Below are 27,326 nucleotides of genomic sequence, written 5' to 3'. Positions count from 1 at the left end.
TCAAAATAAAGTACAACTACCATAATTAAATAAAGTCATCGAGATTTACGGTGAAAAGTGATTTGTCAGTTTTGGGAGTCAGAGACTTGCTTTCAAGTCACGGATGTAGCAACACACAGATTCACGCCAGCACTACTTAAGTTTACGTTTAATGCACAGGGGAGATAACTGGAACCAACATCAATTCCCGATATCCCTCCCCTGGGTGGGTGGAGGTGGATAAGTGTGCATATCATGTTTGGTGACAACCTGTCAAGTTGTTCGCTAGTTATAACACGTAGATTTTTGTCAAGTAATGAATTCAATTAAAATTAATTTTTTTCTACATCGGATCTAAATAAAATACTAAACCACAACTGTTTCAATCTAAATAAACGACTACTGTATTTATTTTATTATTTGAAACATGGCTACTACTTCACTACAAAATATGGCTACTTCTACAATAATTTAAAACATGATCAACTACTTTACTATAAAAATATGTTTATTTCTACAATGAGTAAACCATGACTCGACTACTTCTACAATAATTTAAAACATGATCAACTACTTTACTATAAAAATATGTTTACTTCTACAATGAGTAAAACATGACTCGACTACTTCTACAATAATTTAAAACATGATCAACTACTTTACTATAAAAATATGTTTATTTCTACAATGAGTAAACCATGACTCGACTACTTCTACAATAATTTAAAACATGATCAACTACTTTACTATAAAAATATGTTTATTTCTACAATGAGTAAAACATGACTTGACTACTTCTACAATAATTTAAAACATGATCAACTACTTTACTATAAAAATATGTTTATTTCTACAATGAGTAAAACATGACTCGACTACTTCTACAATAATTTAAAACATGATCAACTACTTTACTATAAAAATATGTTTATTTCTACAATGAGTAAACCATGACTCGACTACTTCTACAATAAAATCATGATTATATTTTCAGTAGTATCAACTACTTTACTATAAAAATATGTTTACTTCTACAATGAGTAAACCATGACTCGACTACTTCTACAATAATTTAAAACATGATCAACTACTTTACTATAAAAATATGTTTATTTCTACAATGAGTAAAACATGACTCGACTACTTCTACAATAATTTAAAACATGATCAACTACTTTACTATAAAAATATGTTTACTTCTACAATGAGTAAAACATGACTCGACTACTTCTACAATAATTTAAAACATGATCAACTACTTTACTATAAAAATATGTTTATTTCTACAATGAGTAAAACATGACTCGACTACTTCTACAATAATTTAAAACATGATCAACTACTTTACTATAAAAATATGTTTATTTCTACAATGAGTAAAACATGACTCGACTACTTCTACAATAATTTAAAACATGATCAACTACTTTACTATAAAAATATGTTTATTTCTACAATGAGTAAAACATGACTCGACTACTTCTACAATAAAATCATGATTATATTTTCAGTAGTATCAACTACTTTACTATAAAAATATGTTTACTTCTACAATGAGTAAACCATGACTCGACTACTTCTACAATAATTTAAAACATGATCAACTACTTTACTATAAAAATATGTTTACTTCTACAATGAGTAAAACATGACTCGACTACTTCTACAATAATTTAAAACATGATCAACTACTTTACTATAAAAATATGTTTATTTCTACAATGAGTAAACCATGACTCGACTACTTCTACAATAATTTAAAACATGATCAACTACTTTACTATAAAAAGATGTTTACTTCTACAATGAGTAAACCATGACTCGACTACTTCTACAATAAAATCATGATTATATTTTCAGTAGTTCAGCGTAATTATAGCGGTTATATTTCACTATATATTCATACACACTTGCGGCTAAAATAACTGTTACAATGATAAACGAATTTATGTAAAGGGACCTGATCCATCATAAATATTGATACTTTGTAACCAGACCGTCAAACTAATTAATAGCAACTGATACAATGATAAGAGGACTAGTGAAAAGTGAGAGACTACACACCTTTTTTTAATCACTAAAAACTTGAATTTCTCATTTTCTCCAGATGGATCCAAGTCTTTAGAACAAACTGATGTTGTTTTTTTATTTCCCAGACGTTGGTGGTGGGTTTAGCGTTTTATGACGCAAAACAACTAGGCTATCTGCGTCAAACATCCGGTAAAAAATAAAATTAAAATTCATAAAAGGAATCGTGTTAAAACAAAACATAGTTTAATTTTTGAATTAAACACTTAACTAACATTAAATACAAATTTTTACCTAGTTTATAGCAGTAAGAGAAAAACTACAGTAATACTATTTTTAAAGGATACTGTAACATAAGTTGAATGATCATAACTCGCTAGGATGACTAACAGGTAAGTTTAAACAGCAGAGTTAGTCACCTGAAGTTGGCCTTTCCAGTTCTGGTTTCGAGTTATTTGACGTTACAACCATTTTCCAATTTCATATCGAACTAAATGGACTTTAAAAAAGAACGATTAAATAAAGGTCGAATTCATAAATTAAAAATGTAAGTGTTAAAAAGGTCCGTGGCCTTTAAAAAACTAAAAACATTTGTAAGGTGGAGAGTGTCATCAGCAATGACCAAACATGTCTAAACTGGTGCCATAGTTCACAGTCGTAATGACGGCAAGACAGTAAAATGTGGCTTATTGTGACCTGAGTGTCACACAGACAACACATTCCAAATAAAAGAAAATTATGAGTTATAAACTCTGACCAATGTGTAGTCTAGTTATGACAACTTTCCGATCCTTACAAAACAAGACGCCCAAAGTCCAATAGGTTTTACTTGGAAAATCTTGTTTTCACGTTTCTCACTCCAAGTCGGAGCAGAGCCTTGAATACAGGAACGTATGGAACATGCACAGTAGTGACAGTGCCAGAGCAGATAGGTTTAGCTGCGGTGTCGGCGAGCTCGTTCCCGAGAATACTAACGTGACCCGGTGTCCAGAAAAACCGAACAGAAGTAGATGTGAAAGAGAAATGAGCCAGATGGTTTTGAATATCGGTGGGAATTCTGTGTACAACAACAGAATCATAGCAAACAATGACAGAACCCACAGAGTCATCTGATTTCGAACCATCTGTATAAATCGGAATGGAAGTGTGGTTCGAAAGATGTTCGGCAAACAGAAGGCAATACTTCCAATCAGGAGTGTCTGCTTTTCTCAGATGACTTAAAGATAGGTCACATATGGGGACTGTAAAAAGCCATGGTGAAAGAGGCTGATCTGTGGATACCACTATGTCATTCAAAGATAGACCCCAATTCATCCAACTGCACCTGAAGACGAAGGCTAAAAGAAACAATGGTAGACCATTTATTATAAAAAGGTGTGGCCCACTTAAGAAGGAAAACAGTATCATGTGAGATACTGTGGCAAATATCAAAGTTTTGAAGCATATATTAAAGATAGTTGCAAAAAATGAAGGTACAGAGGGGGGTTCATGGGACTCAGTGTACAAATTCTGAACTGGAAAAGTGCAGAAGGCCCCTGAGCAGAGACAAAGTCCCTGATGGTGAAAGGGTCCAATATTTTTAAGGCTGAAGTCCTGGCATAGCCATAGTCCAAAGATCCATAGTCTAGTTTTGATCGAATAAGGATACGATAGATTTTTAGCATGAAACATCGATCTGCCCCCAACAGATGGAAGACACGACACAGAGGATGTTCAGTGCCCTTGTACACATGATATGTAGCTGCTTGATGTATGGAATAAAGTTCAGCTTACGGTCAAGTTTCAGCCTCAAGAACTTTTCCTCAGGGACCACAGGAAGCACGCTTCATCAATACGGAGTTCAGGATCAGGGTGGATAACCCTTGATGGCAAAAGTGTATGCAAACAGTTTTGTGGAGAGAAAGGTTGAAACCATTTGCTATGTTCCACTTCAGTAAATGATTGAGGGCAGTCTTTATCCGCCACTCAATGTACTTCATTTCTGATGACTGACACGAAATGTGAAAGTTGTCAACATACAGTATGTTTACCATTGTAGGGAGGAGTTGGCCACTAATGGTATTTATCTTTATAACGAAAAGTGTAACACTCCAGTTCTTGTATTTTAGACCCCACTAATACCGTTTTTTCTTCATTGAATTGGTAAGAAGTTGTTTTTGACTGGTCTCCTTGCCTTTCTAACGCAATTTCGAATGACATAATATTCCTCAAAATTTCGTCATATATCCCAAAAATAGATCGACCGTACTGCAAAACACAGGTAATGACGCCGTCTGTGTGAAAAAATGACTATTAAAGGAAATCAGTCGGTCCAGCGAGCCTATACCAGGCGCCAAGCTAAAAATATTGTAAAATGACTATTTGTTTAAACAAATTTGCACAAGGGTGTATACTGGCCACTACCTTTTCAATTTTGTCCCATATGATCTTGGAACTGGTGGTAGAAGAAATGCTAAAGGTGTATTAATCCAAGATTTCTTCTGACTTTGGCATCTGACTTGCTAATCATCTGCATGGGCCTGATGAAATTCAGTGCAGTTTAAAAAATGTGGAATACCTATGAAAGGAATCCCAAGCCTGTTTTTAAGCTTTTCTTGTCATGTGGCAGGGAGGATTCTACCAAGGATGAAGATATTGTGGGAAATGTGTTGAGGTTTTAGGAATACACTGAGCAGCTGCCTGGACAATACCGTCAGTTACTACTGCCACACAGTCATCTTTCAATGGCTTACACATGATGGCAGGATCAAGTTCCGAGAGAGTGAAGAAAGAAGACCAGTTAGCCTGATCCAACTTCCATCGAGGTACATGGGTCAGATGGTACTCACCACGGTCAGTCTCTCTCAAAATGATAGGAAAAGTATCACTGCCCATGGATTACTGTGGACTCTCCACGAAAAGTGAAGGGGAGTAGATAGAAAGAACAAAAGCAGTAAGACTGACCAGGTGCATGAAAATAAGTATAAGAACCAATATTGAAGAGAGACAGGTTGTGGTCCAAGAACATATGCTCTATAGCACGACTCCTCCCATCAGTACTAGCACCACCCAAAGGGGATTATATCCATTAAAATCCCTCCAACAGTAGAAAATGGAATGGTAACTGCTCAATGAGGGCATCAAGGTATGACTGGTTATAGATCTCTTCAGGAGGCAGGTAGAGAAAACAAATAGTGATGGTATGACCCAAGAAAACACGGATAGCTACAGCCTAAAAGGGTTTATCAACTGACAAGGGACAAGAACAGAATGGGCATACGCTAATCAACCAGCAATTTCACCCCACCATGCATTGTTCATCACATGACCTGTCGTTCTCTAAACATAAAATTGCAGAAGAGTGACCGTATCAGCAAGTTTCAGAAACTTTTCTGTTAGGAGAGGTGCACAGGATGGTAAAAAATCAATCAAATCCTTAATGTTATCTGATTTTGATCAAAAACCTCGACAGTTCCACTGGACCAGAGTGGCCATTGTTATTTATGTGGAGGAGAATGTGGCAGGGAAATATTCTGTTTGCGACCATGTTTTTTTCTTTATTAGACGAAGATCTATCAACCTCCGTGGATCCAGCCCTTGAGCGGGTAGGTAGGTCTTGGTCAGTGTACAAATATTCCGATGACTAAGGGCGTGAACGAATGGTCGATTTACTTTTCGGGGCTGCAGAAGAGGATGAACCCGAGGAAACAATTTAACCTGTAAGAAGTGAAACTGGGCAGTCAATGGAAGGAGTGGTAGGGACAGAGACGGGAATGGACACAGATGCGACAACTTTTTTAATTATGTAGGGTTCAAGATTCTTAAGATGTTTTGCAAACGATTCTGTTGGAGGCACGGAAAGATCTGTCTGTACTCCCACCGTGGTAGTGAAATGGAGTGCAGCAGCATATGTTGAAGATAGAGTGAAGGACAATAATTTCTGAGCCTCTGAGTAGGTGATACTATTAGCAGTCTTTAAGCATTGCACCTTTCTTTTCTACCCATTTAGAGCAAGAAATAGAGTAAGAGGGGTGTTAGCCACTGCAGTTAACACAATGTGATTCCAGATTGCACTCGTAAGTGTCGTGGCCTTTACCACCACAACGACCACATACCAAGGAACCACAACATGATATTTTTGAATTACCAAACCGATGACACTGGGACCATCTGAGAGGGTTAAGAATGTAAGGCTGTACCTTACAGTTCAGATAACCTGCTTTGACTGTGGGATGAGGTGAGGTAAACATTAATGTCAGAACATTGGTACAGTCCATAATTCCATCTTTATGAGTGAAGATTCAGCGCACCGCAGTAACACCTTGGCTAGAGAAACCAGCAAGGATTTCCAACTCCGGAATGTTCTTTAAATCCCTCTCAACTATAACTCCTCGAGAAGAATTCAAAACTGCACTGAGCGTAACCTCATTGGGTATATCCCCAATAGCTTTTGATTTCAAAAGGAGTTTGGTATACTGTGGTGAAGATGTTTCCACCAAAATGTCTCCAGAGCACAACTTCTTTAATGTCTTTGGAGAGCCAGCATGTTCCTCTAATCCCTTCTGAATGAAAATTGGAGACATTTGCCCCAAAGATTTCTCAATCAGAAATCGAGATGTAGAATTTGGTTGTAATATTCACTGTACAACAGTCGTCCATGCGTGGTCGTTTTCCAATGAGTTGTTTTTCATTTTTATTTATTTCGTCAGAAATACTGGTATCCATAATGAAGCTACATTTCAGTGCCCACTGAGTCCATCCACCATGGACCCCTACGAGTGGACGCACTACAATGCCAAACAAAGACACTTAAGTAACATCAGGTTTTTGTGAGCACCATATCCAAACACCAGAATCAGATAATGTATAAAACACCTGTTGAGAACATCCACTACTGGTACTTGGTTGACCCTAGCCCAAGTGGACCAGCCGACTGACCCTAGGGGGGAACCCCAAAGCTGCCCGTCTACAGGAATTCTGGGCGTTGGGTGTTGTGTTAGGGTTGGACCCCTCAACTACCAGGATCCTCTTCTCCCCTTCACGGGTTGCAATGCACAGCAAACATGTGGGTGGATGTTTAGATCCCAGAGGAGGTAAACTGATAAAATAAAACCTTCCTCTGGAGATCTCCTTACTACATACAGGAATCCACAACGAGGGGCAGAAGTCAGAGTACCATTACAAATTAGAGACTGAAGCATACAGAATAACTGCCAACGAGGAATTCGAACTAGTAATAGTATTAATTTAAACCTTGTTACGTCATCATGAAAAATTATTGTAAAAGATAGATCCTGAACTGTTTGTATTTTCTACTTTCAAAACAGACGTGCTAAGGAGAAAAGGAATGTCCAAGACTAAAAGCCGTTTTAGAGTGAAGAGTTTTTTAAACAAGATCACTACAACAGAAGAGAACATTGGTAGCTATACTTCCAGGTAATAAGTCGAGGTGAGGGTTGAGACTGTTATAAAACATATTACTTTTCTAAAGATAAGAGAAGAGACGACAGTTATGCTGAAAACAAAAATCATCAGATGCAACTCTTCTTGTGAAAACTGAGCCAATGCATTTTGTTTTCAAGCAGAAAAACTGAAGAATAGAACTCCGAAAAAAGACGGCTATATTAATAGTACCACTGAACACGGTAAAATACACAGTTTTATAAACAAATAATCATAGGTCTTTATAAAAGTCATCACAAGTCTTTGTAGAATGATGGACAAAGACCTAAAGTGAAACAAAAAACATTACATTACAAACAAAGCTATCCAATACAACAGGGATCATCTTTTTATAAACAAGTGTTAGGATTTCAGAAGAATAAGTTTAAAAAAATAGCTTACAAAACATTCTTGAGAAAAACAATCCTGAATTAGTATCCACAGCACGACTACTAGAGTTGACTGAGCTCATTCTAACTACAAAGTAAGAAATATTGATAAAATCCTTACGTAGCTTCAAAAGTAAGACATGATATTTTGTTTTTTATCGAATCTATATTTTCTCATAGTAATAATAAGACTAAAACAAAGAAAACCACAGTCTTAAAACCAAGGTTACTGAGCATTGAGTAGAGAAGTGCTAACTTATTTCACAGGTAAACTGGAGTACACAATCTTTATATACTTGTAGTAACAACATTTACTTTTTAGTTTGTAGTGAATTTCGCGCAAAGCTACGCGAAAGATATCTGCGCTGACAATCACGAATTTTGTAGTGACAAGAGAAGTTGAAAGGCAGCTCGCCAACACCAACCACTGCAAACTGTTTAGCTACTCTTTTACCAACAAATAACTGTAGTGACAAGAGAAGTTGAAAGGCGGCTCGCCAACACCAACCACTGCAAACTGTTTAGCTACTCTTTTACCAACAAATAACTGTAGTGACAAGAGAAGTTGAAAGGCGGCTCGCCAACACCAACCACTGCAAACTGTTTAGCTACTCTTTTACCAACAAATAACTGTAGTGACAAGAGAAGTTGAAAGGCAGCTAGCCAACACCAACCACTGCAAACTGTTTAGCTACTCTTTTACCAACAAATAACTGTAGTGACAAGAGAAGTTGAAAGGCAGCTCGCCAACACCAACCACTGTAAACTGTTTAGCTACTCTTTTACCAACAAATAACTGTAGTGACAAGAGAAGTTGAAAGGCAGCTCGCCAACACCAACCACTGCAAACTGTTTAGCTACTCTTTACCAACAAATAACTGTAGTGACAAGAGAAGTTGAAAGGCGGCTCGCCAACACCAACCACTGCAAACTGTTTAGCTACTCTTTTACCAACAAATAACTGTAGTGACAAGAGAAGTTGAAAGGCAGCTAGCCAACACCAACCACTGCAAACTGTTTAGCTACTCTTTTACCAACAAATAACTGTAGTGACAAGAGAGTTGAAAGGCAGCTCGCCAACACCAACCACTGTAAACTGTTTAGCTACTCTTTTACCAACAAATAACTGTAGTGACAAGAGAAGTTGAAAGGCAGCTCGCCAACACCAACCACTGCAAACTGTTTAGCTACTCTTTTACCAACAAATAACTGTAGTGACAAGAGAAGTTGAAAGGCGGCTCGCCAACACCAACCACTGCAAACTGTTTAGCTACTCTTTTACCAACAAATAACTGGACTGGTTGTAACAATACCCCTAAAGCTGGAAGAGCGAGCATGTTTCGTCGCTAGGATTCGAACCCATGACTCCCAGATTACGCTTACTTTTTCAGTAAGTGCACATGTTTCTGTAATAGTTACTCTTTCGAAGCAGAGTTAATGAAATGTGAGGATACAACCAACTTAAGTAACGACTCATGCAATCCTTCTAATAAATTATTCTTTACGTGGATACAACTTTTGACAAATTACTTGCACTTCATAAACGGTTGGATAAAACAATGAAAATTGGCAAAATGAGGTATCCTAGAAGTTGTCTTCATCAAAGCACAAAACTTTTGTATGCAAGTTTGGCACAATTTACAAACGAAACATCCACAAACATATGTTCATATAAACACTATTATTAACTGTTTGTCTTTAGATTTCCACGCTATCAAATACATGTATGATGACCTCCTTCTTATGAAATTCTCTGAACTCCAACAGGAAATGACTTATTACCAATCTATGAACGAATGTTCATTCATGCAGACATATCTGTCTACAGGAGTGGTATAAAAACCTCTTGGTCTTCGGCCAAATTTCGCGATGTGTCCTAATTTGTAATAAAATATGTTCAATATTCCCAGGTTCACCGATTTACCTAACGCATAGTAACCGAAAACAAAAAGAGGAATGACCGGAAAATACAATTCGGAGTTAGATCTAAAGTCTAATTTCGACTGAGTTCCATGAAAAATTAAGATAATTATTGAACACAGTGTGTGTGTGTGTGTGTGTGCTTATTACAATGTGTAAATGACATTTATTCCACAAAACGGTGAAAAGTACACAAGTCCGTCTGATGATAAACAGCGCCTCTACTGGAAATTAACCAAACCAAGGCATGTTTCTGAGAAAATTGTGTTATAGATTAAGAGAGCAAAGCATTATATACAACATTTTGTAATGGCATGTCTCTAAACACAAATATGTTACTCATGTTGTATGGTCATTCAACTAGTAAAATAAGAGAAGGTGTATCCTAAAGGGACATCGTCTGACCTGCCAATGGTCAAGATCTCTGTCCTCCTCCGCATGGTGTTGTAATATAGAGCACGAGTGACACCACTGCTGGATTTAAAAGATGGTTCCACAGCGCGCCAGACCATGTCCTAGGCCTTTGTGTGATATTACCGGGAATCACGTTTGTAACAAAAACAAACCAGGCCTAAATTCGAATTTGCAACATGAATGTAGCGAAATGCGATATTAACACCCATGTAAATTAGACCCTTTTTATACACAAAATTTGCTTTTTATTTAGTATTTTTATATAATATATAGGACTCTTGAAAATTACATTTCTTTTGGATCACGCGTCTGCAGGGGGCAAACAGATTCAAAATCTTCAACCGAGACCAATCCCATGTTTTTGTTGCTTTTTTTTTCATATATTTACCTTCATTCACCAAAGATGAATACCCTAAGTCAAGTAGCTAGTGCTAAAAATATCTATGTTCCTTAACCAACGTTCTGTTATTAAAAATACATGAAAATATTCATGCCTGAAAATGTTTGGAACGTGACGCGTTTACTTAAATAACCAAAAACACTAGATGTGTGTTTACTACACATACTTTATCCTTTCTTTACCTTCAACCCCATTTCTAAAGCACATTTACGCAAATAAATTTACAAAGCTGATGTACCTGCTTTCCTGACAGCTAATGGATACAGTTATGTATTCTTTGAAGGTTGAACGAATCGATTTTTTAACATTTACTGTATTCTATAACTGGTTATTTATTTTAGTTATGTGAAGTAAGTGTTATCAGATGTGTATCTGTGTAATGGTATGCTAACATTGTCTGACCCAACGGGCTATCTGGTCTCATGACTACTGGTATAATCGACCATTCATCAAACTTCAATTACTGTATTGAACGTCGACTGCTTGTAAAATCACTAATTCAGGTGAGCTGGGAATCACATTTATAAATGGCTTCGTAGAAACTCACCTGTAGATTATAAACAATGATTTTTAAGAATTTGTCTGTCTATCCCACACCACAGATTCACAGGAACTATCATGTCTGAAGAATACAATTATCAATGTTTGGTTTTTCGTATGATTCTCCTCTTGTTTTATCAGGTACTGCCTAGGTTACCATCGTTTTATAATCTCGCAGCATGTCTTCCACAGGCAGTTTTGGGTACACCAAATTAATACAGTTCTCACTCCTAGATCTGTGGCTGAAATCATGGATGGACCTTCCTAGCACTGGTAAAGGTCAGACTTTGAGGTAGTAACTTTCGGATACCCCACACTACTTCAGACAATCATCTTAATAACAGACTCTCTAACATGTTCGTGAATGTAAATCTGTAAAATTCTACAAAACTAAATCTTGTGGACAAGACACCCAAAACTGACCACTTTACGTTGTGATCAAGTACATTGTAATAAACAACACACGACAAGAGGAAAATGTTTCTCTGAGTTGAACCTGTATTTTGTAACGCTGACTGGAACTCAAGAAAGAGACAAGATTTGAGGGCTAGTAAAACAATCTTTATATATTACACACAAAAAATAGTAAAGTAAACGAATACACTCGAGTAAAAGTGATTAAACAATGCATTCTGATTAATCTCCAAGTAGAAATGTGAGTATTTAATTAGCTGTAGCTGCAAAACTGATAGACACCTAGGTGATTAGCTTCGCTTTAACTACAGCTTATTGTGATGGGAAGTTAATACTATTCATGATCGCTCCTCTGCCAGAGATTAACAGACTCTAATTTTAGACATATTCCTGACTAACAGTTAATATTTCAGAACTTCTTTTGACAGCATACCATTATATATAAGGCTCTTACAGTTCCTGTCCTATCAACGTCACTGATGGTCAGTCCAACAATAAAATAGAGGAGGATATATCCTACAGTTATTATCTGACCCGTCACTGTAAAAGGTTATTTATTGTCCACCGTCACATAATATGTTTACATTAAAGTAACTTTTGCCACAGAATGGTTATGTGACACCAGAGGGATATAACCTGGAACAATAGGTTACCAGTGCCGCAGAGACTGAGCCATATTACTTGACCATCGTTTTACTGTTAAAATTATACAAACATGTTTGTGTGAAAAAATCTGAAAATGCCTAGAAAACACAAAATGTTCACCTTAAATATGAAATGCCAAATATACGTTTGTATACCACGTCTCTTCGAAATCGATTACTTACCCGAAATAAACAATGAAGCTGAAGATACTTGCTTCCAAACTCTATGCAAGTCAAAGCATCTGTTCGACACTCAGAGCACTTCCCTCATGGTAATAAATATTATGCGAGTTTTCAAAACTCTCTCGCTTCCACTCTAAACTATGTTTAGTCACACTATAGTTGATCAAGTTATAGAACCAAATTATTTTGTTTTCAAGTACAAACTTTTAACTCACAGCTACATATCATGACCTGACGCGGTTACTGAGGCTTCCCTCTTGGTTTATGCCTACATCGTATGTGTTTCTATCTCAATATAATAAATATATTAAATATCTTTCATTTAATAGTTTGTGCAGTTACTAACTTCAGATATCGATCACAATATATCCGTTCATCTGTCAAGGCTTCACAATGACATCATTAAGTTTCCAAATTAAACTAAGTAATAAACTTAAAGATAATTAATAGTAAGTACAACAAACAGTGTTTAAAATAGCTATATTATTTGATCTTCCGTTTCCCGTGTTACTGATCTATGTTAATGATGTTCTTGCCGGTCCGTTAGGCGCCTTTAAATCACGTTTTGTTAAGATATCTGTTGGTCCCTCAACTAAACGTTATACTACAGCATTTAAAAAACTCCCATATTTTATTTTAGTTCTAGCTCAAGTGTTTCCTGCTGACGAGAGTATAGAATAGCAAATTCCTGACGCGGCATCTGAAACACATGCAAAATAGCTTGTGTGGGCGATGTACATAATCGAAAACTTAAAATTTCACAGAACATCCAACCTGCTTTCCGCGTTTTTACTGGCGAGAATGGTGAATTATCTATTATCGGTAAAACATAATTTAATTGTACACAAGGCTTAACTATAAACCACTATTCTGCCTGTAAATGATTATAACAACAAATATATATAGTTGAACCTATAATCATAGAAAGCAGAGTTTTTTTTCTTCTTACAAATTTAGCACAAATCGCACAATTACTGACTTAGCCCCTTCATAATACAAGCTAAGCCTCACTAATAATTAATGTTTAGTCTAACTGTAAGCAAACTGCTAAATACAGCTCTGAGAACCAACAAAATAACCCAGCTTCTCGACTGTTTTACATACATTTATACACATGTGAAAATTAATTGTTAGTGTTTTGTTAATTAAGCACAGAAATGGAAAAGTTAGAAAATGCAATTCCTTGTTTTTAACGTAATAATAGATTGTAAATCATATTTCAGACTAACAAAAAGTCACAAAAACATGCGGTCATTCTGTATATTGCGAGTGCTTGTAGTCTTGGACTGTTTAATGACTTTGTTGGTCTGAAACTCTGGGTTCAAGTCCTGGTACAGAAGTATCTTTTCATTTAAACATTTACTAGAAAAAACCAAAATGTTACAAGTCACCTTTACACTATCTCCTATTCTTGGAGTTTAAAACTGAAATGTTCAAACTCGTGCTTAATACAATAAAATTTAACTCATCTAAAAATCAAGATACAAACAGTACAATATTAACCGTATGACTAGTACATGCCAACATTCAATATAGAATATTCATTGTTATTTGCAAACGCTTTGTTGAGTTATTTAATTAAGGCAAGGAACTCACAAAATAGACGGCCCCCGAATCCCACCTATTTCTATAGATTAGTATAGGTTCTGCTACATAAAACTTTGTAAGCGTGCGTTCTCTTCGAGGATATCTATCAATGTCAACACAATACGACTTGGAACCATTCATTGCCAATAGACAACCAGTATAGAGTGCCACTGTGATTAGATTCACTTTTTTTTTTTCACTCCGTCTAATCGATCAAGTACAAATGTGAATGTGGGTTCGATGTAATGATGGTTATTTTACTATAACATTATGTACACAATCAATACAGACTGACTATAAATATAATTATACATTAAATCCTGATACATTTTAAGATAATTATGATATGTATAAGCTTATCGAAATAACCATTAGATATGCGAATAACATATAAAATAAAACGTTAAAGTATTCTAGCTTCCTGATGGTTCATTTCAATAAAGACTAAAAGACCAGTTTATAAGCTAAAAACTTTTCAGTAACTTAATTAAACGTATATAAAGTCAAGGACAGATCCAAGGTAGTTTTACATCAGGTCAAGAAACGTTTTAAAAACTTCATTTTGATTTATTAGTTTGAAAAGTTTGTTTGGTGGTACACTAGAAGGGAGGTTTAAACGCCCCGCGAATAATATAAATATTTAAATTAATTAGGAGAAAACCACTTCGCCGGAAAAACCACGAAATATAACTCGAAAATAATATGTAGCTGATAATGTCAATCAAGTACCGTTTCGTTAATCTTCGAGTTAGATTTGTTTTTATACAATTAACTAAGAATTGGGTCCCACATTTTAGATGACCAAAAACTATTAACCGTGGAAAATAAACGCGAGACTACAACAATAGCAGTAATAACATTATTAACGGTATTTTTGGCTGCATTTTTTTTATATGACTCGTTCGCTGACATGTGACTTTTAACCAACAAAGTCATAAACTCGTAAGCAGTTTGATATGTAAATATAGTTTAGAAAATGAGTTTTAACATATCGCTACTTTTGTGGTAAAACTTTGTTTCGGAGCAAAGCTCACAATTTCAGACTTACCTTGAACTGCGCGACAGCCCAGCAGACATATAGAATACCATTAACTTTTTTTTTTTTTTATGTTGTGAAACTCTCGAGACCCCAAAGAAACTTGCCCCGGCACACAGTGTGGAAGCCACTGCAAATAATTATCTGCGTTCTATTCACCAAGAAGAATCGAACCCTGGATATACAACATCGCGAACTTACTGTTGACTGTACAATTTACTTAAAAAGATATGTCAACCAAAATTATGTATTTTCGTGACCTATCTGCTCTCGAGACATATAAAAGCCAATTTAACGGTTAGCTCAGAAAAGGGGCAAGTTTTCGTTTATTAAAATAGTTTATTGTTATTACTGTACTGCTAGCAAACCTTTTAGTTTTAAAATAATATATACAACTTTTTGGTTATACTTTTGACATTCGTACACTAGGCACTGGTAATGAAAGTCCTTACATTACGTGTTTAGAGAAAAATAACCTATGAATAATCAGAGTCGAATTATGAAAGTATGACGTATGTATTAAAACTACAAACACATGTAGCATATAAACCCAAGATGGCGCACTTACATCATCACCAGCCGCCTCTCGTACACAAATAATAAACATCTTTTAGCTTCTGTACATGCGGACAGTCAGGAATATGGCATATCACAAACCATTATATTCATAAGACATATCGATTCTTGTTCAATGCTTGGAGTTCCCCACGTGTAATTTCATTTCAAACACGCCTTGTCCGCCATATCTGTAATTGAGAATGCGTTTCACACAACACCAGAATAGCCGTTAACAGAGTAATGATACATCCGTTAGTTTCTACACAACTATACTGACAAACAGACGTCACAAAACTCTACATTGTTGTTAAAAGCTCACCCAATAACACACACGGTGCATTATTACGATGTGTCGAACAAGTAATAAATTGACAGAGAGTCCCTTATACAAATATAAAAGTTACGTTTACGTATTTTAAATCATGTGATTGGTTTACCGTCTTTACTTTGGAAACTGCATATTTCACACATCATCTTGGTATAAATAATATAATCGTGCATCTGTGGTGAAAACATGATTGCGTGTATTTGAATATCTAGAATAAACGAGTTTCCTAAAAATATATATATATACAATTATACAAGAACTATTTCGGTTTATGTTTTAAAAGACAAGATATTGAGGTATTTCGTTAAATCGATAATTCCCTTACCCACTCGTAACGTCCTCTGTTCTAACACGAAACAAACGTTTTTAAAGTACCTTCTAAATTATTGGAATGAAAAGTATCTGTTCTTATTTCCTAGTCCCAGTTCAACATCCCATCATGACATTGCTTAATCTTCTATTTCCATATTTAAAACGTAGGTAAATGAATAATAAAAAACCTAACAACTCAGATGAGTTTTATCTTTAGTATTTCTTCAGCGACAACTCCAATATCAACTTGCCTCAAACGCTACACTACATATATCTTAACGTTGTTTCTGTAACTTTGCAAGACTTGGTTAACACAGAAAAGTTGCGATCCTTCATCACTTCGATATTAAAGCTCCAAATATTTCGTTTTGAAGAGTAAAACTAGGATGTTAATAATTTTATTATCACTGAAAAACATTTTCCCAATTATTATTAAACTGAAAATTAATAACGTCACTGGAGAATTCCGACCTAACTCAGTTTTGGATAATAATAAAACCACTGTAGATACACGAGCAACGTACACTTGTGTATAACGTGGATAATTCTCTCAATGTTTTTATTGCTGACGTACTTAAGGAAGTCTTGTTCAAACTTTCAGAAAGTTCTGACAACCATCGACTCTTGTATAATTTCACACATTTATTCATCCTTAAAATACGATTTTGTGTCTCAAAATATATACCGTATTTCTACGAGCACTATTATTTTAGGGGACAGATGGTCCAACACTTGTCCCAACACAACAGTTCTGTGTTTGTGTTTTTCTTATAACAAAACCACATCGGGCTATCTGCTGTGTCCACCGAGGGGAATCGAACCCTGATTTTGGCGTTGGAAATCCGAAGAGTTACCGCTGTCCCAGCGAGGGACCCAACATTGTTGAAAAGGGCTTTACAATAGATCTGTTAATACGTAATGTTAATATACATTTCAGATAAGTCTTCAAACATCTCATCTCAGTTTGGTAAGACCAGTCCTTATTGTTATGTATATCTCTGATGAGCCTCCAATTTATTACGTTACGTATTACGATTTAAAACTTGAATTTAAGTTAACTGAATGTCGACATGCTTGAAATTTATATTTGCCAGCAATATTGACACAATTTTCTTTCTTAACACAACTATATTTTAATATACAAACAACGTTACAGTTTATAGTAACGGTTATTACAAATAAACGATTTAGGCATAAAAGGTTTATAAACTTCCAAACAATATTGAGTCTTATCTGGTCTCGGACTGAATATTTTATCGACAGTTTACGATGAACGAATTAATTTCAAGTTGATATCGCTGCAATTCACTTAACGGGTAAACTATCACTTCTCACGCGTGAGTTTTTCACAGACGAATACACGTATTGTTCTTGTAGAATTTTTTATATCTAAAGTTAATTCACGGAAGTTAATCGGTTTGTTAATTTCGAAATTTATAAACGTTCCTGGTCCAGTATCTAAAGTTTCCCGATTAATAAGCGTTAATCACAGCTATAGCTTCCGAAATTATAGTATACTGATTGTAGAAAACCAATAATATTAAACTGAAATAATCACAGTCCTTACAATAAATATCTATATAATAGTAAATCAGTTACATTATATGGACGTCTTGAAGCACTGTAACAAGATATAGTACTGTTTGATATCCTGACATACAAACTCAGAAGCAGTTTCATCTATATAAATGTTTAAATAAACCATATTGATATTTGATTGGTTATAGAAAATTAATGAAAAATGACATACACTACCATTTGGTACGATAAAAATTAATTGGATTAAAACGTGTAATGAGCACTAAGTTACAAGCCACACTATTATGAAAAACAAAAACAGAGAATCGTTTAATACAACGTTTAATATTGTATAATACCTGTAAGTTACTGTTGTGTAAGTACGTATGTATATCCCGAAAAAATGAGGCGCCAGAAATGTACCAATTCTAAACGAGGGACGAGTTTTACGAAACTGAAGAACGGTTTACAATCTCTTTACACGATTGTCAAAACATTCGACGTAATATTGATCTCACTTCTCTCAATCTCTATTTAAAGCTTTACTTAACAAATATACGAGACTTAACTACTTTGTTTATATACAAGTATCATTTTTCCTGTATAACCATGAGTTGCAAATTTCAGATAACTCCGTAGTTTACAACATTTAATGCGCACCGTTCCACCCCTCGACTTACAAGAAACGAAGCCATTCCTATCTGCTGGTAATGTATTCACAACATATTAAAAATTTACTTAACGCGGTTCAGTTGACGAGTTTGCCCTTGCAGCCGTTTTAAAGAAACAAATTATCTTTGTATAACCGTCTACGTAATGGTATGCGTATTTTAATCAATAATTATCATATGAATGCAATAAATAAACACAGTGATAACTACTTTTCTTACAACTTTAACCCTAAATCACGTGCCACGGAGAGGGTCACTTTGAGACAAGAGGAGCACTCACTGCTTGCGTCACAAACATCTTAAAACTGAATGTCTTTTGTTGGTATGTTTTTCGCGTGCACTACTTACAACACTTTAATTTACAATTAGTTTGTTTATTTAGAAAAAAAAAACTTCTCGGAACATGAAGGCAAAAAATTAGGACTACACTAATTAGGTGATCCCTTAGCGATTAAATTTTCTATACATTACAGTAAGTAGGCCAGTGATTAAGAAAGAAATGTATTAATATTTAGTAGCATCCATCTTGGAGCAGAGCTTTCTCAGCTGTACGAGTTCTCATGTTATCAGCGATTTATTTAACCAATCATGTTCCAGGTAATCATTTGTGAGAGACAAGAAAAACTAGTGTGTAAGTACGCACGTGAGCTCTAGAGTAATGTACATACCCACACAGTTTAATTACTTAAATAATTTCACTTCTCGATTTGGTGGTCTGTGGCCTCACCCCCTCCCTCAAACAAAGAATGTTTATTCGTTTTCACACCGAGCTCCGGTGAACAACAGTCCTGTTGGTGTTAACATTGAAGTTGAAGATTCTACAAATTTATCAAAATTGCTATATCAACAGGTGAAACAGAATTTATTTTCTCAAGACAGTACGTTCACGTGGAAGTTAACCCTAACTTTCTAAACCTGAAAAAAATAAATACAAATTGAAGCCTCATTAAGCAAATTAACTTCAAGCGATGTCTTGCATTGCAACCCTACCTTTGTGATGACGGTGCCCGTAAGATTGCTCATCACTCTCCGAGCGTCTTTTCCGCTGGCCCTGGTGCCGGCGAAGACCGTCTTCGTTTGTTTGGCCTTGCGCTGCTGTCAGCAGTAGGAGAAGGGTTACGACCTTCGCTTCCAACATTTTTTTTTGTAATATATTTTTAACTAATGATACTCGTAAGAAAAGTTGTGCTTTACGTGTTTCCAAGGGTATATAACGTCCGCACAAGTGTCATCAGATTAACTTTATGTCCACAAATTTGTCATTGACGATTTTTTTTTTTTAGATTGTCTATACGATCTAAGTCCAGTGTCATTCGTCAAACCACTGGTCCCTGGTTCATCTTACACCATGAGTGTGCATTTAAACTAGCACTTAATATCAATTAACTCGTGATGCTTTAAACTTACCACACATGTACTTCATGAGAACTCGACAGCGAAGCACGACCCTCGCTCGAGAGCACTACACCGTTGAGTGAGTTCAAGCGCTCTCTCGCGTGCAGCGATCCCGTAACTAAACCCCGCCTTTTCTGTTCCTCTGGACCAATCAGAGTAATAATATACGTAACGTACATAATAACGTCATGAATAACGAAACATCACAACTAACGCTAATACTTTGTTTTCCCATCTTTAATGAAAAAACTAAACCAATTTCCTCATTATTCTTTTTTATCTGCGCAAGAGAATGAAAGTTAGTTGAACTGCCGGGGAATATAAAACGTTAAAGTTAATAAAGTGAAAGAAAATATTAAAATTGAACCCATACTAAAAATCTCGAAGAGTGTTCATTTAATAAAAAGATTAAACAAACATTTTAATTCAATTTACAAAAACATGAACCTGTTAGATATCTTACTGGTTCAACGGTTCTCTATTAAAACATGAACCTGTTAGTTATCTTACTGGTTCAACGGTTCTCCATTAAAACATGAACCTGTTAGATATCTTACTGATTCAACGGTTCTCTATTAAAACATGAACCTGTTAGATATCTACTGGTTCAACGGTTCTCTATTAAAACATGAACCTGTTAGATATCTTACTGGTTCAATAGTTCTGTATTAAAACATGAACCTGTTAGATATCTTACTGGTTCAACGGCTCTGTATTTTTACTGGTAAATATTAATCCAGTGATTTATGATGGACTTATAGGTTTCTTCCCGTTACCGAAAAATACAACAACAACAACAAAAACACGCTTCATAGTTTGTAGCTGTGAGTGCGTTAAAATGGTAACAGTCAAACTCCACTATCTGTCAGCAAAGTGTAACCCTAGAGTTAACGATAGGAGCTCTTAAAGTGAGACTAATATAGACGGTCTTTAAGTAGCTTTGCGCGACTCACTGAAAACAAACTATCGTCAGAGGCACCCTATTATTACCACTTGAGAGGTCGGTGACCCCTCCCCACACATATACACACTTTAAAATCAAAATAAGAACGTATCATTGCTTTAGAAGCTTTTCGGGACTCTTCTATGAAAACAACATTCTTAAGTGTTGGAATGAGGAAATCATTAATTTATGGTCCTTTACCCACTCCAGTGAACCTTAATATATAAGTATATAACCTTTAGGTCACTGATTCCTCATCTACATCAATTGGCAGTAACTATTTCCGTTGTGAAGTTTGGAGAGGATCACTGATGAGGGGTAAAATCATCTGAAATGATCTAACTCAGTGACAAGTGACGAATAATGGACAATTCTCATTCGCTCTAAGGCCTGGCATGGCCAAGCGCGTAAGGCGTGCGCTTCGTAATCCGAGGGTCGTGGGTTCGCGCCCGAGTCGCGCCAAACATGCTCGCCCTCCCAGCCGTGGGGGCGTTATAATGTGACGGTCAATCCCACTATTCGTTTGTAAAAGAGAACCCCAAGGGTTGGCGGTGGGTGGTGAGGACTAGCTGCCTTCCCTCTAGTGTTACACTGCTAAATTAGGGACGGCTAGCACAGATAGCCCTCGAGTAGCTTTGTGCGAAATTCCAAAACAAACAAACTCATTCGCTGTAATTCAAAGTTTCTAGTGACGAGATAATTTTGTTTGAAGTTCGGCACAAAGCTACACAATGGGCTCTCTGTGCTCTGCTCACAACGGGTATCGATATCCAGTTTCTATGGTTGTAAGTACGCAGACATTCCGCTGTGCCACTGTGTGGGCCAACGAGAGGAAGAAGTATATTAAAGAAATCAGTAGTCGGGATTCTTTAGAATCTAGCGGTTTAAAGTAAACACACGAGAAGGATTCTGTATCCGCTAAAATCCAGTCTGTAAAAATGATCCGAGGAAAAGGATTTTAAAGGATGTGGGGGAGTTATAACGTAACGGTCAATCCCACTTTTCGTTGGTAAAAGAGTAGCCCAAGAGTTGGCGGTGGGTGATGATGACTAGCTGCCTTTCCTCTAGTCTTAAACTGCTAAATTAGGGACGGCTAGCGCAGATAGCCCTGGTGGCTTTGCGCAAAATTCAAAACAAACTAAATAATTCTCAGTGATTGACTACCATCCTTCTTCGAGTACTTCAAAAAGTTCACCTTCTGTGTTCGTTTTGCGATCTTTCGTTAATCGGTTTAACTCGACCCATAAATTCTCAATCAGTTTGATATCAGGTGATTGACCTGACCATTCTGTAACATCAATTCTGTAATTTCTAAGATATCTCTTAACGTATATACCGTTGTAGATAAACTTGTTTGATCATTTTGTAAGCTAACTGTAATAAAATGATTTAAGAAACTACAGTAGATGCACAACACGTTTTATGATAATATTTAACTAAAATCATGAAGAGTTCAGATATTTACTAAAGCCAGTGTTACAATTAAAATTTGATGTCTTAAATATATTCTAGAAAACATATTCTAAAAAGTATATTCTAAAAAACATATAGTTGTATATATTTTTCTATTATCTAATAAAAATATAACAAAATAACAACATTTTCAAGGTGACCACTTTTTGTATTCTCCTGAATATATACATATATACTATATTTACGCTTATTATATATACGTGTCGTGACGTCACCAGTTCAACATTGTTACACTGATGTTCACCTGCGTTATTACGTCACTTGATGACCAGAGTTCTATTGGTGTTCATCAGTGTCGTGACGTCACCTGCTGACTAGTGATGTTCTTCAAATCCCCTTTCCTGTTTTTTATTTCATCGTCCGTTTCCCACCTCATCTCGTAGATACATTATTTATCACTTATTTTCTTCATGTAATTGAATCAATTTGGATATATAACAAAAAATATTACAGACAGTAGTTTATAGGCTAATATTACTTTTTACCACTCTTGTTGTCACGTGACAGAGATTAGCACGCACTCATCAATTTATAATATCATGCATTAACTTAAGATTCTGTGACGATATCTTCCTACAAAGTATGTCTTATAATATCCTCGCACATATCATAGCCATTTCTGACGAAACGTATTTGCATTGCAAGATTGTTAGATGATGTGGAATCAAAGAGGATATATTTCAACAAAAGGGGGCGTATTTAGTGTTTTCTGTGGAAAAGGAAAACCTGGAAGATGAGAGCATTTATCAACAACGGGTTTAAAAGTCAGCTATTTTCCAAGTTCTCACACGAAAGTGAAACTCATGGTTACGAAAGAAATATCCCCGGGGACACAGACACACAAAATGTGATGAAACTAGGAAATCTCCTGGAACTGCTATTAAAATAATGCTACAAATGGTTTAAGGTTGAAGGGCTCACAAACATCCGTCCAGACACGCTTCAAATTCGAGACTGTTTTTCATTGGAGGAACAGCTAAGGAAGCAGAAAACGCTCGTCAAGGCCCTGACACAGCCCTACGGACTCTTGTTCCTTTGGCGTTATTCACCATGATATTACAAGCCCACGTCCACATACAGTCGAGAGTATGTTTTGTCAAGACATGCGGTCCAATTGTGACCCCACTGCTAGGTGAATCTTAGGGTAATTGTTTTGAGCAACAGTCTATAATTAGGACTGTCAAACCTAGAACGATACAAAATGTGGCAAGTTGTTCGAAGAGAACACAAGAACATCCTTACTGCCTTCGCCGTTGAATGGACGGAGGTTTTTGTTTTTTATCCCTTTATGTGTGTTTGTCAGTAAAATTTTTCGTAAACAGATGAATGGACTTGATTGAAAATAGGTATACATTTGAACTATGAACCAACTTAGAAGAGGATAGTTTCTGAGGGTCAAGTTCACGAAAATAAAAATATCCTAATGTGTTAACACATGACCGAATTTTCATAATACAACTCAGTCAAAAATGATCGAATTTTGACTAAACGTGGTGGAGATAGATGTAATATCATCCTTCTTTGTCTGCCAGAAATTATCCGTGTACGTAGATAACGACAGACACTTACAACGTTAAAATCAGGTGTTTGATTCCCGTCGGTGGACTCAGTAGATAGCCCGATATGATTTTGCTATGAGAAAACACACACACTACAAACACATTTGCAGTCAACCGGGTGTCCCTCTAGTGTAGAGTCGTGTAACTGTAGTTGGCAAAGTTCCAAGAAAATGCGGGACCTGGAACACCTATCATAAAGTGTAGTCAAATTTGATGTAACTATGGTTGGCAAAGTTTATTATATAGTACATATACACACACACAAACTCAAACTACGGCTTATATTTTTATAACATTTTTTTCATACCTATACAGACGGACAGTTAGTATTTTACAAAACGTTTTACATAAAAACAATACCAAACCAACGATTTGGGAGTTTTGTTACATTTACTTATATAAAGTTTTGTAAGACAAATTATTCTAGCAAATTTTATTTTGTTCAGAGTTGCTACCAAAAAATATACGCTCGAGTTACAATTTTAAACGTATACACAAATAAAGTGCGAGAGATGAATACGGTTATGTAATTAGGAAGGTTTAGATGGTTCAAAATAAACACGTTATATGCAGTTGGTTGAGAAAGTAGACGGAAGACAACTGGCATGGATGGGTCTAGGGAATTTGTTTTGAAGTTAAGCACAAAACGACACAAATGGCCATCTGTGTTCTATCCACCACGGGTATCGAAACCCAGTTTCCAGTGCTACGTGGGGATAGGGGCAGAACTAGAGAAGGACAATATTTGCTTGAGAATTTCACACAAAGCTGTACAAAAACTATCTTCACACAGTCATCTGTAGGGAGGGCAGAATCAGCCGCCAACTCCTGTATGGCAGAACAGTGGGAATAACTACCATCCTTACACATATGGCTCCAAAAGATGGAACCATGAATTCGTAAATTCATAGTTCGGAGCACGCTAATCATAAGGACACGCACCACGCCTCACTTGAGAGACAGAAAAAGGATGAATGAATAATTAAAACAACAGATAGAGTGATAGATATATGGAGAAAAAAAGAGATGAAAACGTTTCCAGACTTTGATAAATTCATTGACTGGTAGAGAGAAAAATGGGTGAATGAATGACTGAACAGCAAATAAGATAAATCAAAAATCAAATGTATTACGGTATTACAGTTTCCTTTTGATGAAATCACGCAACTTACAACGTGGGATACTTCTGTATTCATTACAGTGAACAGCAGAATGCGAATTTTTCACTGCAATAATAACTACACACACACACACATATGTTGATGCATGTTGTGATCATGTACGTAACAAACCAACACGTACGAACGACAGCAAGCAGCGATAATTAATTTAAATACGTCATAGAGAAAACGAAACTTTCAAAAAGTAAAAATAACCCTGTTATTATCCAGTATTCTGAATGAATGATACATGGAGAGCATAAGAATCTATCTACATTTGGGGTCGCTGGGAAATATACGAGAAAATTTACAAACAGCCATTAATAAAGTTTATTAATTAATGCATTTTACTCGAGTGGGTGTACGTAAAAGTAATATAAATTTTTAAATAACCCATAAAACGTGATACTTTTTTATTATACTCATAAAAGCGTAGTACGTTTTAACAATACCCATCAAAATACATTTTTGTAACAATACCCATAAAAATATATTTTTGTAACAATACCCCATGAAACCTGACACATTTTTAAACAATGTTCATAAAATTCTAACACATTTTAAACAATACCCATGAAAACCTAATACGTTTTTAAATAATGCTCATAAAACCTAATACATTTTTAAACAATATCCATAAAAATGTAACATATTTGTAAACAATACCCATAAAGTATGTTATAATAATATGAATGTGATCGACATTGTTAAACATGACCACTCTTTTGTAGTTGGCCCGGCATGGCCAGGTGGTTTAAGGCGTGCGACTCGTGATCTGAGAGTCACGGGTTCACATCTCCGTCGTACCAAACATGCTCACCTTTTCAGCCGTGGGAGCGTTATAATGATACAGTCAATCCTACTATTCGTTGGTAAAAGAGTAGCCCAAGAGTTGGTGGTGGGTGATGATGACTAGCTGCCCTCCCTCTAGTCTTACACTGCTAACTTATGGATGGCTTGCGCAGATAGCGTTCAAGTAGCTTTGCGCGAAATTCAACAAAAACAAACAAACTTTATGTAGCCATCGTGAATATTTCATACTTGATTCTTACTCGAACAATTGGTTTGGTTAGTTGTGAAATTTTTTAGAAAGTTACACGGGAACTATCTGCGCCAGCCATTTCTATTTTATCAGTGACAGATCAGATGGAAGGCAGTTAGTCATCACCACCCACGGCCAATTCTTGAGCTACTCTTTTACCAACGAATAGTGGTATTGATCGTAACATTATAACGCCCCCACGACTGAAATGGAGAACATGTTTGGTGGTACGCAGATTCGAGCTCGCGACCTTCGAATTGCGAGTCAAGCACCTTAAACACCTGGTCAATCAAAAACGTAGTTACCTTTAAATTTTAAAAAGTATTCTATTGAAGGTTTTGATTTTTTGTTTTGTTTTTTTCATTTCGCGCAAAGTTACACGAGGGCTAGCCGTCCCTAATTTAGCAATGTAAGATTAGAGGGAAGACAGGTAGTCATCACCACCCACCGCCAACTCTTAAGCTACTCTCCTACCAACAAATAATGGGATTGACTGTCACATTATAACGCCTACACGGCTGAAAGGGCGAGTATGTTTGATGCGACGGAGATTCGAACCCGCGACACTCAGATTACGAGTAGAACGCCTTAACCCATCTGGCCATGCCGGGCCCTCTATTGAAGGATCAAGTGGATTTTATAGGGGCTTTCAGGATCACACTCTAGATTTTCCCATTCTTTTCACAATTGTTACTTTTCTCATGTAATTTTTCACAATTCTTTTCTGTTTCGTGTAATTCTTAACAGTATTATTTCCCGTAACGTTTCATAACTATTATTTATATCTTTTCATAACTGCAGTTCATTCGTCCTTACTTTTCACATGTAATATGAATTAATGAAAACTATTTTTTCACGTAACTATTTCCCCCCAAAAAAAAATCAGTAATTTGAATCAGTAAAACGTACATATAAGTGTTATACTTTAACAGCATATTCTATGTTTAAAATTACATTTTTATTTCGTATTTCAGCAGTAGGACAAAAAGTCTAATAACAGTTTAACTCGAACAAAGTGATGGCTTAAAGTTGTGCCCTGTAAACGAGAGTATGCTGTTTTCTCTTCCTCTCTCTCACACACAAATTCAGACCTTTCTACCAACGGTCTTCACGGTTCAGTAGAATGTTAATTATCAAAGGCTTGTGTTAATAACTCGTTTCACGTGGTTACAACATAAAAACAATAACAACACGCACACACAAATACAGGTCTTTCTTTCGCCTATAATAGTTCGTTACGTCACAGGAGATGGACGTTTTACAACAATAGCCAAACTACGACGTCGAAACATCTGATGCACGTGCACTACAAGAAAATATTGTACTTTTCATAAGATTCAAGTTTAACGGTTGAGTGCATTTCGTGTTATATATGTTAATACAGTTTAACAGGACTTGTTTAACATGTATTC

General features: G+C 36.0%; 1 protein-coding gene across 2 annotated transcripts in view; it reads right to left on the bottom strand.

The window, feature by feature from the left end:
* The window catches only part of LOC143239187 (semaphorin-2A-like), a 478,807-nt gene that overhangs the window by 105,558 nt on the left and 345,923 nt on the right, over window positions 1-27,326 (bottom strand). The window contains exon 1 of one of the 2 annotated variants that reach the window (XM_076480054.1): window positions 19,333-19,873. The exons of the other annotated variant lie outside the window; for it this stretch is intronic. Within the exon in view, the coding sequence (XP_076336169.1) occupies window positions 19,333-19,480 (148 nt within the window). The 5' untranslated portion in view covers window positions 19,481-19,873. Of the gene's footprint in view, window positions 1-19,332; window positions 19,874-27,326 lie in introns of those variants that run through there. 2 annotated transcript variants of the gene reach the window in all.

The sequence above is a fragment of the Tachypleus tridentatus genome, chromosome 13 (genome assembly GCF_004210375.1).
Source record: "Tachypleus tridentatus isolate NWPU-2018 chromosome 13, ASM421037v1, whole genome shotgun sequence".
NCBI classification, from domain to species: domain Eukaryota; kingdom Metazoa; phylum Arthropoda; class Merostomata; order Xiphosura; family Limulidae; genus Tachypleus; species Tachypleus tridentatus.
This window is presented reverse-complemented; position numbering and strand designations above follow the sequence as displayed.